The sequence below is a fragment of the Taudactylus pleione genome, unplaced genomic scaffold (genome assembly GCF_031769625.1).
Source record: "Taudactylus pleione unplaced genomic scaffold, aTauple2 ptg000460l, whole genome shotgun sequence".
Classification (NCBI taxonomy): Eukaryota; Metazoa; Chordata; class Amphibia; order Anura; family Myobatrachidae; genus Taudactylus; species Taudactylus pleione.
Genome location: NW_028284862.1, coordinates 1,865,898 through 1,880,000, shown reverse-complemented (window position 1 = coordinate 1,880,000; position 14,103 = coordinate 1,865,898). Strand labels below are relative to the sequence as shown.

The window sequence follows — 14,103 nt, the reverse complement described above, 5'->3', positions numbered from 1 at the left end:
GAACAGGATGCGAGCCAGGGGAAGGTGTGGAACGAGATATGAGGCCAGGGGAAGGTGCGGAAGTCAATATGGGGCCAGGGGAAGGTGCGGAACGGGATATGAGGCATGGGGAAGGTGCGGAACAGGAAATGAGGCCAGGGGAATGTGCGGAACAGGAAATGAGGCCAAGGGACGGTGTGGAAGGCCATATGGGGCCATGGGAAGGTGCGGAACAGGATATGAGGCCAGGGGAAGTTGCGGAATGCCATATGGGGCCAGGGGAAGGTGAGGAACAGGATGCGAGCCAGGGGAAGGTGCGGAAGTCAATATGGGGCCATGGGAAGGTAAGGAACAGGATGCAAACCAGGGGAAGTTGCGGAACGGGATCTGAGGCCAGGGGAAGGTGCAGAACAGGATATGGGAAGGTGCGGAACAGTATGCGAGCCAGGGGAAGGTGTGGAACGGGATATGAGTCAGGGGAAGGTGCGGAACGGGATATGGGACCATGGGAAGGTGCGGAACAGGATGTGAGCCAGGGGAATGTGCGGAAGGCCATACGGTGAGAAACTGGATGCTAGCCAGGAGAAGGTGCGGAACTGGATATGGGATAGTTGTGGAACAGGATGCAAGCCAGGGGAAGGTGCGGAACGGGAAATGAGGCCAGGGGAAGGTGTGGAACAGGAAATGAGGCCAGGGGAAGGTGCGGAACGGGAAATGAGGCCAGGGGAAGGTGCGGAACGGGAAATGAGGCCAGGGGAAGGTGCGGAACGGGATATGAGGCCAGGGGAAGTTGCGGAATGCCATATGGGGCCAGGGGAAGGTGAGGAACAGGATGCGAGCCAGGGGAAGGTGTGGAACGAGATATGAGGCCAGGGGAAGGTGCGGAACGGGAAATGAGGCCAGGGGAAGGTGCGGAACGGGATATGAGGCCAGGGGAAGTTGCGGAATGCCATATGGGGCCAGGGGAAGGTGAGGAACAGGATGCGAGCCAGGGGAAGGTGTGGAACGAGATATGAGGCCAGGGGAAGGTGCGGAAGTCAATATGGGGCCAGGGGAAGGTGCGGAACGGGATATGAGGCATGGGGAAGGTGCGGAACAGGAAATGAGGCCAGGGGAATGTGCGGAACAGGAAATGAGGCCAAGGGACGGTGTGGAAGGCCATATGGGGCCATGGGAAGGTGCGGAATGGGATATGATGCCAGGGGAAGGTGCGGAATGGGATATGATGCCAGGGGAAGGTGCGGAATGGGATATGATGCCAGGGGAAGGTGCGGAATGGGATATGATGCCAAGAGAAGGTGCGGAACGGGATATGAGGCCAGGGGAAGGTGCGGAACGGGATATGAGGCCAGGGGAAGGTGCGGAACAGGAAATGAGGCCAGGGGAAGGTGCGGAACAGGAAATGAGGCCAGGGGAAGGTGCGGAACAGGAAATGAGGCCAAGGGACGGTGTGGAAGGCCATATGGGGCCATGGGAAGGTGAGAAACAGGATGTGAGCCAGGGAAAGGTGCGGAATGGGATATGAGGCCAGGGGAAGGTGCGGAAGGCCCTATGGGGCCAGGGGAAGGGGAGGAACAGGATGCGAGCCAGGGTAGGGTGCGGAATGGGACATGAGGCCAGGGAAAGGTACGGAAGGGGGAAGGGGTGGAACGGGATATGAGGCCTGGGGAAGGGGTGGAACGGGATATGAGGCCTGGGGAAGGTGCGGAATGGGATATGATGCCAGGGGAAGGTGCGGAATGGGATATGATGCCAAGAGAAGGTGCGGAACGGGATATGAGGCCAAGGGAAGGTGCAGAAGGCCATATGGGGCCATGGGAAGGTGAGGAACAGGATGTGAGCCAGGGAAAGGTACAGAATGGGCTATGACGCCAGGGTAGTGTGTGGAACGGGATATGAAGCCAGGGAAAGGTACGGAAGGCCATATGGGGCAAGGGGAAGGTGAGGAACGGGATATGAGGTGCCAGGGGAAGGTGAGGAACGGGATATGAGGCCAGGGGAAGGTTCGCAATTGGATATGACGCCAAGGGAAGGTGCAGAACGGGATATGAGGCCAGGGGAAGGTGCGGAAAGCTGTATGGGGCCATGGGAAGGTGAGGAACAGGATGCAAGCCAGGGGAAGGTGCGGAACGGGATATGGGGCAAGGGGAAGGTGTGGAACGGGATATGGGGCCAGGGGAAGGTGTGGAACGGGATATGGGGCCAGGAGAAGGTGAGGAACCGTATTTGGGGCCAGGCGAAGGTACAGAACTTAGATGCGGGCTAAGAGAAGGTGAGGAACTGGATGAGAGCCAGAGTAAAGTGCGGAAGGCGATATGGGGCCATGGATAGGTGTGGAACAGTATATGGGCCAGGGGAAGGTGCCCAATGGGATATGGGGCCAGGGGAAGGTGCGGAACGCGATTTGGGGCCATGGGAAGGTGCCGAAGTGTCTGAGAGCCAGAGGAAGGTGTGGGACAGGATTTTCGGCCAGGGGAAGTTGCGGAACAGGAAGCATGTCGGGAAGGTGTTGAACAGGATGTGGGGCCAGGGGAAGGTGCAGAATGGGATGTGGGGCCAGAGGAAGGTATGGTACGGGATCTACATCTTTGAACGTCCATCTTTTTCAGGAGTTTCTGAAGCTAGAGCCAGTGGACAACCTGAAATCCGGTCTACGCCACAGCGCACTTGTTGCTTGTTCTTACCTGGTGTATCCTCCATAATGTGACCATGGTTAATTATTGTCAGTGTGATCATAGAGCATATGAAGGGTTCCCTGCAGATTTGTAATCTCGCCACAGCACACCCTGGTGTTTTTGGGAAATATAGCATGGCGGTTCGCGTAATAAGCGGGTTACAATGTGTGTACTGGCTGTGACATGGGCCATGAAGTCAGATTTTCTTAATGTGAGTTCAGCAAACTGGAACCTCCTCTAAGTGATACCAGTAAGACGGAGTTGATAAATACGGCTCTGTCCAGCGTCTTCCCTCTTCCTTCTCTCGGCATTGAGGACGAGGGGAAATTGCACAAAGAGGTAGGTCCAGTACGTATCCTGTTACCTCTAACATGTTTCATGTATGTCCTGATGTGTCTGCTGCTCCGTCTCTCCTCTTTTCTCTATCATTGTTCCAGGCTACATTTCCTTCTCTAGATTTGGTGTTGGCGGAAGTATGTCTGGGTAGGAGATATGTAGGGACTGAGAAGCCTCAGTGCCAATGGGGCCTGATCCCCGCCAGCTGACTGCACCTGGTCACACCCTGCTGACGCCCCACTATCACAAATGTACATGTGAATGGCCGGGCTGACCATTGTGCAATATAAGGGGATCAGCCTGGACTGGATAAAGTATGTACTGATGTCTATTAATGCCAAGGCTCCCTCCCTGACATGCGTAATAATGTATGTATCTCTCTCTCAATATATATACTGTAAAATAAAGTCCCCAGTTTAAGGGTCTGCCTGTTCATTCGGGCTAATCTCTTGAAACACTGGATGGATTTTGATGGGGTTATCACTATTCTATACAGCATTGGTTGAGGAAGGTTTAGGTGTATGAACCATTCATCTGTAACAAAAGGGACCCGAGCGGTCACAATCTTAGCGAAGTAGTCACAGAAATAAATCTTGTACCAAGCTGCTATATAGGAGCTGACCAGGGTGCTGAGACAGCAAAAGAGCATCTGAAACTGAGCCAATCAGAGATAGCAATGTGCCCTGTTGCTGCGCAGCAGCATAGAGAGGGGAGTGAGTCGGGGACTGAGCAGGGTCCCATCTGAGACAGAGAGTGAGAGGCAGCCTCCAACAAACCCATGAAGATGGCCTGATGCAGACACAGGAACCAGGGGAGGCATAGCTATCAGGAGTTTCAAAAAATAACCAACATTCGGAACACCATCAAATGATTTCCATTTGATGGTGGCAAACATCAGACCGCCACCATCAAATGGTAAAAATCACTACCATCAGAACAAAAACATTGATGATTAGCAAACATCAGATTCCGATGTCCATCCCTTTGCTGAACCTGCAGACAGACTCCAACCACCACTCCTCCACCGTGAAGTGCTCCCTATCTAGCGTGATGTTCCCGTTCAGCCACTTGCCCTCAGTGAACAAGAGGCACCTCCCATAGCAGTCAGCGCTGTTCTTGGACAGGGGCACCACATCGAGAAAGCTCAACAAGAAGGCCATGAAATACAGAGTACATTGTGCAAAGAGCACATTGCTCATCACCATGTTTGGCAGCTGGGGATGGATATGCATGGAGGCTGTGGAAATATGCACAGGGGCCCCTGGCCTGGGGGCATGCAGCTGATAATGCTTATGGTAGGGTCCCAGCCAGCTGCAGTGCAGTAGCAGTGGGGGTTGTGGTGACACGGGGCAGGAGTGAGATGCAGAGGCCTATGGTGAGATACAAGGGGCTGTGGTGAAATAAAGGATGCTGTTAGGAGATGCAGGGACTGTGGTGACATGGTGTAGGTTATGAGATGCAGGGGGCTGTGATGACATGGTGTAGGTGGTTATGAGATGCAGGGGACTGTGGTGACATGGTGTAGGTTGTTATGAGATGCATGGACTGTGGTGACATTTTGTAGGATGTTATGAGATGCAGGGGGCTGTGATGACATGGTGTAGGATGTTATGAGATGCAGGCGACTGTGGTGACATGGTGTAGGATGGTTATGAGATGCAGGGGGCTGTGGTGACATGGTGTAGGTTATGAGATGCAGGGGGCTGTGGTGACATGGTGTAGGTTGTGGTGAGATGCAGGGGGCTGTGGTGACATGGTGTAGGTTGTGGTGAGATGCAGGGGGCTGTGGTGACATGGTGTAGGTTGTGGTGAGATGCAGGGGGCTGTGGTGACATGGTGTAGGTGGTTATGAGATACAGGGGGCTGTGGTGACATGGTGTAGGTGGTTATGAGATACAGGGGACTGTGGTGACATGGTGTAGGTTGGTATGAGATGCAGGGGACTGTGGTGACATGGTGTAGGTTGGTATGAGATGCAGGGGGCTGTGGTGACATGGTGTAGGTGGTTATGAGATACAGGGGACTGTGGTGACATGGTGTAGGCTGTTATGAGATGCAGGGGACTGTGGTGACATGGTGTAGGATGGTATGAGATGCAGGGGACTGTGGTGACGTGGTGGTTATGAGATGCAGGGGGCTGTGGTGACATGGTGTAGGTTATGAGATGCAGGGGGCTGTGATGACATGGTGTAGGTGGTTATGAGATACAGGGGGCTGTGGTGACATGGTGTAGGTGGTTATGAGATACAGGGGACTGTGGTGACATGGTGTAGGTTATGAGATGCAGGGGGATGTGGTGAAATAAAGGATGCTGTTAGGAGATGCAGGGCGCTGTGGTGACATGGTTCTAGGTGGTTATGAGATGCAGGGGACTGTGGTGACATGGTGTAGGATGGTATGAGATGCAGTGGGCTGTGGTGACATGGTGTAGGATGGTATGAGATGCAGGGCGCTGTGGTGACATGGTGTAGGATGGTATGAGATGCAGGGCTGCTGTGGTGACATGGTTTTGGATGGTATGAGATGCAGGGGGCTGTGGTGACATGTTGGTGGTTATGAGATGCAGGGGGCTGTGGTGACATGGTGTAGGGTGGTATGAGATGCAGGGGCTGTGGTGACACGGTGTAGGATGTGGTGACATGGTGTAGGTTGGTGTGAGATGCAGGGGACTGTGGTGACATGGTGTAGGTTATTATGAGATGCAGGGGACTGTGGTGACATGGTGTAGGATGGTATGAGATGCAGGGGGCTGTGGTGACATGGTGTAGGATGGTATGAGATGCAGGGCTGCTGTGGTGACATGGTTTTGGATGGTATGAGATGCAGGGGGCTGTGGTGACATGGTGTTGGTGGTTATGAGATGCAGGGGGCTGTGGTGACATGGTGTAGGGTGGTATGAGATGCAGGGGCTGTGGTGACATGGTGTAGGATGGTATGAGATGCAGGGGGCTGTGGTGACATGGTGTAGGATGTTATGAGATGCAGGGCTGCTGTGGTGACATGGTGTAGGATGGTATGAGATGCAGGGCTGCTGTGGTGACATGGTGTAGGATGGTATGAGATGCAGGGCTGCTGTGGTGACATGGTGTAGGATGGTATGAGATGCAGGGCTGCTGTGGTGACATGGTGTAGGATGGTATGAGATGCAGGGGGCTGTGGTGACATGGTGTAGGATGGTATGAGATGCAGGGGGCTGTGGTGACATGGTGTAGGATGGTATGAGATGCAGTGGACTGTGGTGACATGGTGTTGGTGGTTATGAGATGCAGGGGGCTGTGGTGACATGGTGTAGGGTGGTATGAGATGCAGGGGACTGTGGTGACATGGTGTAGGTTGTTATGAGATGCAGGGGCTGTGGTGACATGGTGTAGGATGGTATGAGATGCAGGGGGCTGTGGTGACATGGTGTAGGATGTTATGAGATGCAGGGCTGCTGTGGTGACATGGTGTAGGATGGTATGAGATGCAGGGCTGCTGTGGTGACATGGTGTAGGATGGTATGAGATGCAGGGCTGCTGTGGTGACATGGTGTAGGATGGTATGAGATGCAGGGGGCTGTGGTGACATGGTGTAGGATGGTATGAGATGCAGGGGGCTGTGGTGACATGGTGTAGGATGGTATGAGATGCAGTGGACTGTGGTGACATGGTGTTGGTGGTTATGAGATGCAGGGGGCTGTGGTGACATGGTGTAGGTTGTGATGAGATGCAGGGGATGTGGTGACATGGTGTAGGTAGTTATGAGATGCAGGGGACTGTGGTGACATGGTGTAGGATGGTATGAGATGCAGGGGGATGTGGTGACATGGTGTAGGATGGTATGAGATGTAGGGGGCTGTGGTGACATGATGTAGGATGGTATGAGATGCAGGAGGCTGTGGTGACATGGTGTAGGATGGTATGAGATACAGGGGGATGTGGTGACATGGTGTAGGATGGTATGAGATGCAGGAGGCTGTGGTGACATGGTGTAGGTTGTTATGAGATGCAGGGGGATGTGGTGAAATAAAGGATGCTGTTAGGAGATGCAGGGCGCTGTGGTGACATGGTTCTAGGTGGTTATGAGATGCAGGGGACTGTGGTGACATGGTGTAGGATGGTATGAGATGCAGTGGGCTGTGGTGACATTGTGTAGGATGGTATGAGATGCAGGGCGCTGTGGTGACATGGTGTAGGATGTGGTGACATGGAGTAGGTTGGTGTGAGATGCAGGGGACTGTGGTGACATGGTGTAGGTTGTTATGAGATGCAGGGGACTGTGGTGACATGGTGTAGGATGGTATGAGATGCAGGGGGCTGTGGTGACATGGTGTAGGATGGTATGAGATGCAGGGCTGCTGTGGTGACATGGTTTTGGATGGTATGAGATGCAGGGGGCTGTGGTGACATGGTGTAGGATGGTTATGAGATGCAGGGGGCTCTGGTGACATTGTGTAGGATGGTATGAGATGCAGGGCGCTGTGGTGACATGGTGTAGGATGTGGTGACATGGTGTAGGTTGGTGTGAGATGCAGGGGACTGTGGTGACATGGTGTAGGTTGTTATGAGATGCAGGGGACTGTGGTGACATGGTGTAGGATGGTATGAGATGCAGGGCTGCTGTGGTGACATGGTTTTGGATGGTATGAGATGCAGGGGGCTGTGGTGACATGGTGTAGGATGGTTATGAGATGCAGGGGGCTCTGGTGACATGGTGTAGGATGGTATGAGATGCAGGGGACTGTGGTGACATGGTGTAGGATGGTATGAGATGCAGGGGGCTGTGGTGACATGGTGTAGGATGGTATGAGATGCAGGGGGCTGTGGTGACATGGTGTAGGATGGTATGAGATGCAGGGGGCTGTGGTGACATGGTGTAGGATGGTATGAGATGCAGGGGGCTGTGGTGACATGGTGTAGGATGGTATGAGATGCAGTGGACTGTGGTGACATGGTGTTGGTGGTTATGAGATGCAGGGGGCTGTGGTGACATGGTGTAGGTTGTGATGAGATGCAGGGGATGTGGTGACATGGTGTAGGTAGTTATGAGATGCAGGGGACTGTGGTGACATGGTGTAGGATGGTATGAGATGCAGGGGGATGTGGTGACATTGTGTAGGATGGTATGAGATGTAGGGGGCTGTGGTGACATGGTGTAGGTTGTTATGAGATGCAGGGGACTGTGGTGACATGGTGTAGGATGTTATGAGATGCAGGGGACTGTGGTGACATGGTGTAGGATGTTATGAGATGCAGGGGGCTGTGGTGACATGGTGTAGGGTGGTATGAGATGCAGGGGCTGTGGTGACATGGTGTAGGATGGTATGAGATGCAGGGGGCTGTGGTGACATGGTGTAGGATGTTATGAGATGCAGGGCTGCTGTGGTGACATGGTGTAGGATGGTATGAGATGCAGGGCTGCTGTGGTGACATGGTGTAGGATGGTATGAGATGCAGGGCTGCTGTGGTGACATGGTGTAGGATGGTATGAGATGCAGGGCTGCTGTGGTGACATGGTGTAGGATGGTATGAGATGCAGGGGGCTGTGGTGACATGGTGTAGGATGGTATGAGATGCAGGGGGCTGTGGTGACATGGTGTAGGATGGTATGAGATGCAGTGGACTGTGGTGACATGGTGTTGGTGGTTATGAGATGCAGGGGGCTGTGGTGACATGGTGTAGGGTGGTATGAGATGCAGGGGACTGTGGTGACATGGTGTAGGTTGTTATGAGATGCAGGGGCTGTGGTGACATGGTGTAGGATGGTATGAGATGCAGGGGGCTGTGGTGACATGGTGTAGGATGTTATGAGATGCAGGGCTGCTGTGGTGACATGGTGTAGGATGGTATGAGATGCAGGGCTGCTGTGGTGACATGGTGTAGGATGGTATGAGATGCAGGGCTGCTGTGGTGACATGGTGTAGGATGGTATGAGATGCAGGGCTGCTGTGGTGACATGGTGTAGGATGGTATGAGATGCAGGGGGCTGTGGTGACATGGTGTAGGATGGTATGAGATGCAGGGGGCTGTGGTGACATGGTGTAGGATGGTATGAGATGCAGTGGACTGTGGTGACATGGTGTTGGTGGTTATGAGATGCAGGGGGCTGTGGTGACATGGTGTAGGTTGTGATGAGATGCAGGGGATGTGGTGACATGGTGTAGGTAGTTATGAGATGCAGGGGACTGTGGTGACATGGTGTAGGATGGTATGAGATGCAGGGGGATGTGGTGACATGGTGTAGGATGGTATGAGATGTAGGGGGCTGTGGTGACATGATGTAGGATGGTATGAGATGCAGGAGGCTGTGGTGACATGGTGTAGGATGGTATGAGATACAGGGGGATGTGGTGACATGGTGTAGGATGGTATGAGATGCAGGAGGCTGTGGTGACATGGTGTAGGTTGTTATGAGATGCAGGGGGATGTGGTGAAATAAAGGATGCTGTTAGGAGATGCAGGGCGCTGTGGTGACATGGTTCTAGGTGGTTATGAGATGCAGGGGACTGTGGTGACATGGTGTAGGATGGTATGAGATGCAGTGGGCTGTGGTGACATTGTGTAGGATGGTATGAGATGCAGGGCGCTGTGGTGACATGGTGTAGGATGTGGTGACATGGTGTAGGTTGGTGTGAGATGCAGGGGACTGTGGTGACATGGTGTAGGTTGTTATGAGATGCAGGGGACTGTGGTGACATGGTGTAGGATGGTATGAGATGCAGGGGGCTGTGGTGACATGGTGTAGGATGGTATGAGATGCAGGGCTGCTGTGGTGACATGGTTTTGGATGGTATGAGATGCAGGGGGCTGTGGTGACATGGTGTAGGATGGTTATGAGATGCAGGGGGCTCTGGTGACATGGTGTAGGATGGTATGAGATGCAGGGGACTGTGGTGACATGGTGTAGGATGGTATGAGATGCAGGGGGCTGTGGTGACATGGTGTAGGATGGTATGAGATGCAGGGGGCTGTGGTGACATGGTGTAGGATGGTTATGAGATGCAGGGGGCTGTGGTGACATGGTGTAGGATGGTATGAGATGCAGGGGGCTGTGGTGACATGGTGTAGGATGGTATGAGATGCAGTGGACTGTGGTGACATGGTGTTGGTGGTTATGAGATGCAGGGGGCTGTGGTGACATGGTGTAGGGTGGTATGAGATGCAGGGGCTGTGGTGACATGGTGTAGGATGGTATGAGATGCAGGGGGCTGTGGTGACATGGTGTAGGATGGTTATGAGATGCAGGGGGCTGTGGTGACATGGTGTAGGATGGTATGAGATGCAGGGCTGCTGTGGTGACATGGTGTAGGATGGTATGAGATGCAGGGGGCTGTGGTGACATGGTGTAGGATGGTATGAGATGCAGGGCTGCTGTGGTGACATGGTGTAGGATGGTATGAGATGCAGGGGGCTGTGGTGACATGGTGTAGGATGGTTATGAGATGCAGGGGGCTCTGGTGACATTGTGTAGGATGGTATGAGATGCAGGGCGCTGTGGTGACATGGTGTAGGATGTGGTGACATGGTGTAGGTTGGTGTGAGATGCAGGGGACTGTGGTGACATGGTGTAGATTGTTATGAGATGCAGGGGGCTGTGGTGACATGGTGTAGGATGTTATGAGATGCAGGGCTGCTGTGGTGACATGGTGTAGGATGGTATGAGATGCAGGGCTGCTGTGGTGACATGGTTTTGGATGGTATGAGATGCAGGGGGCTGTGGTGACATGGTGTAGGATGGTTATGAGATGCAGGGGGCTGTGGTGACATGGTGTAGGATGGTATGAGATGCAGGGCTGCTGTGGTGACATGGTGTAGGATGGTATGAGATGCAGGGCTGCTGTGGTGACATGGTGTAGGATGGTATGAGATGCAGGGGGCTGTGGTGACATGGTGTAGGATGGTATGAGATGCAGGGGGCTGTGGTGACATGGTGTAGGATGGTATGAGATGCAGTGGACTGTGGTGACATGGTGTTGGTGGTTATGAGATGCAGGGGGCTGTGGTGACATGGTGTAGGGTGGTATGAGATGCAGGGGGCTGTGGTGACATGGTGTGGGATGGTATGAGATGCAGGGGACTGTGGTGACATGGTGTAGGATGGTATGAGATACAGGGGACTGTGGTGACATGGTGTAGGTTGTTATGAGGTGCAGGTGACTGTGGTGACATGGTGTAGGATGGTATGAGATGTAGGGGACTGTGGTGACATGGTGTAGGTAGTTATGAGATGCAGGGGGCTGTGGTGACATGGTGTAGGTTGTGATGAGATGCAGGGGGCTGTGGTGACATGATGTAGGATGATATGAGATGCAGGAGGCTGTGGTGACATGGTGTAGGTTGTTATGAGATGCAGGGGACTGTGGTAACATGGTGTAGGATGTTATGACAGTTCAGGCAGGTTTGATTTTTCACTGCTATTGCTCCATTTGACCCTCAACTACCAGGATGGTAGGGGTTAAATTGCACTTCACATTTATGGTGCATACACACGATCAGATTTTTCCTTCAGATATGAACGATAACGATTTAAAAATCGTTCAGTCGTTCATATCTGAAGGAATATCGTTCATATCTGACATGCCTGAACGATGGACGATCAACGATGCGCGTTCCCGTTTGTCAGATAACGATATCTGACATCTGATGGGTTTGCAGTCAGACTTGGACGATTCCATTCATTTTAATGCAGTCAAAAATCGTTCAATCGTTCAAATCGTTCAAATCGTTCAAAACTTTGGTAAAATCGTTCAAATCGTTCAGATCGTTTAATCGTTCAATCGTTCATCTGACAAATCTGACAAGTCTGACAAATCTGACCGTGTGTACGCTCCATTACTTGTGAAGACTGAGCTGCCATCCCTTTCTCTCCCAATTAGTTGGAGACACTCAGCTGCAGTTGATCATGCTGAGGGGAGATTTGGGCTCTCTCTGAGTATACATTTCTCCTAGGACAAAGGTATATAGCACTGGAATCCTTCCAACTTTTGTGTTTGTATAATTGGTGCCAACTTGTAAGTATATTTGTATGCATTTCACTTCTATCCTATTAATGTAATATTTATATGCATGTAGATCCTACCAAACTTATGTGTTTAGGTAATTGATTTTAATGCCCTTTTGCAAATATATTATATGCATTTTATGTGACTTATTCTAGCTCTGCTAAAACAAAAAAAAAATAGTTTTTCCTAACCCCCACCTACTTGGTGTATAGGGGATAGACAGTACTTCACATTTATGTTTATCTGTGAAAAGGGTCACATTGCATTGTTAACCCTACACAGGTTGTAGGTTATTTGCAAGTATTTACCATGTTTCAGGACAAGGGTAACCATGGGACTGTTGTCCCTGTGCTGGTATCATGTAAATCCTGTGCAGTAGGCCTCTCAGGATTTCATACAGGATGGACTGTGTGCTGATTGTTATACACCACAACAGTCCACCTCGCCAGCACCTGTTCAGGGGTCACCTTGAATGTCCTCCTGGTCTCCGGTTATGACGCAGTTAGTGGACGCTTATCAGGCCCCACACTGCCTCCCACTTTTGATTACCCACAATGATTACAGCCTGCTATGTTTCCTCTTCACATACATCCATCCTGGATGGAGGGTTATGTCCACTCAGTTCAGAATCTGGTTTTTGGCATCTACCTATCTGCAGATGTTACAAGCAAATAAGGCATCAGCCGTCAAAGCCTATAGATGGACTGCACCATTCTTTCAGCCCAGCCTGTGTTCAGATTCTCATATATCAATTGAGGAAGCAGAGGATACACAGTTTTCTCCCTCTTGGCCTATCTCGGAGTGGAGGAGCATCATTCATCGGTGGATGTTCCTCTGTAGCAGTGGCGGTTATTCAATTCTCATTATAGAAGATTAAGTACAGTACCGGCTCCTAAACCCTGATAAACATGGTGTTCAGCACCAGAAGGTGATTTAGGCTGGATTTCCTCAATCTGAACAGCTCACTGAGCTTATGGGGGAGGCATGGATATTGTGCAGACACCTTTTATCCACTGTATTCTCACGAGATTTTCTGCAAATCTCCTGTACTGTCACTCACATTCATACTTTATTCCTTCTTACAGTTTTCCTCCCCCTAACCACCTCTACCACACCATGACCATGTTTTCATCCACTTCCACCATCACTCAGTGGGATGCAATCGGGAAACCGACTGTCTTAATCACGACAGCCGGCTTCCCGATTGCTTTATCCCAGCGTGGGATAAATGACCGGCGTCTATATCTAGATATCTTCGTAGATATCTTCGATCGGGATGCCGGGCGCCGCCAGCGGACAGCCGCAGGGGGGGGGGAGGGTTAGGTTTGGGGCACCCGGGGGAGCTTTAGGGTTAGGCAACGCCCCGGGAGGGTTAGGGTTAGGCTAAGGGGAGGGAGAGTTAGGGTTAGGCACCCCCGGGGGGGACTTAGGGTTAGGCAGCTGGGAAGGGGGGGTTAGGGTCAGGCACTTAGAGGGGGGATTAGGGTTAGGCACTTGGGGGGGAGGTTAGGGTTAGGTTAGTAGATACTTACCTTAGGGACGATCGGGATTTCCAGCGCTGTCGGGCTTTCGCTGCCGGGATCTCTGCTTCTGTCGGCCAGGCGCTGCCGGGATTCGAACTGTCGGCCACAGGGCCGGCAGTATTTCATACTGATTCCCACTCAGTGTCTACCTAATCCTCTCCTCTGCCCCTTTCTTCTACCTTTATCCTTTTCCCATTGCCCCCTTCACCTTCTCCTTCCCTTATCTCCCCTCCTCTGTCTGCCTTCCTCCCTCTCCTCTCCTACTACTACACTTGCATTCTCTTCTACCCCACCATGGTCCTACTACCCCACTGCTAATCCCTCCTCCAACCCTCCTCTCCATGCCACCTCCATACACATCTCGTTAAGCCCCCTCCCTACTCACCACCTAAAGGTTCCCTTCCCAGCATTGATGCCCGCACAATCTCTCCACTCTATTCATCTCGGTCCCCAAAATCAATCTCACATACTCGTTACAGTAATCCTGAAAACCTCATTCACATCTCTCCCATAAACTCTGTCCCTTTATCCTGTGCCCTCTGGAATGCCAGATCAGTCTGTAATAAACTGGTTCCCACCCATGACCTTTTCATCTCCAACAACTTGCATC

At 52.1% G+C, this 14,103-nt stretch overlaps 1 protein-coding gene across 4 annotated transcripts in view; it reads left to right on the top strand.

Annotated features, from left to right (window-relative positions):
- MROH1 (maestro heat like repeat family member 1) overlaps positions 1-14,103 on the top strand; it is a 402,469-nt gene that overhangs the window by 187,431 nt on the left and 200,935 nt on the right. For all 4 annotated transcript variants that reach the window (XM_088448594.1, XM_088448595.1, XM_088448596.1 and 1 more), the window contains 2 exons: positions 2,589-2,668; positions 2,876-2,993. In XM_088448594.1, coding sequence (XP_088304720.1) covers positions 2,589-2,668; positions 2,876-2,993 — 198 coding nt within the window. The remainder of the gene's footprint in view (positions 1-2,588; positions 2,669-2,875; positions 2,994-14,103) is intronic.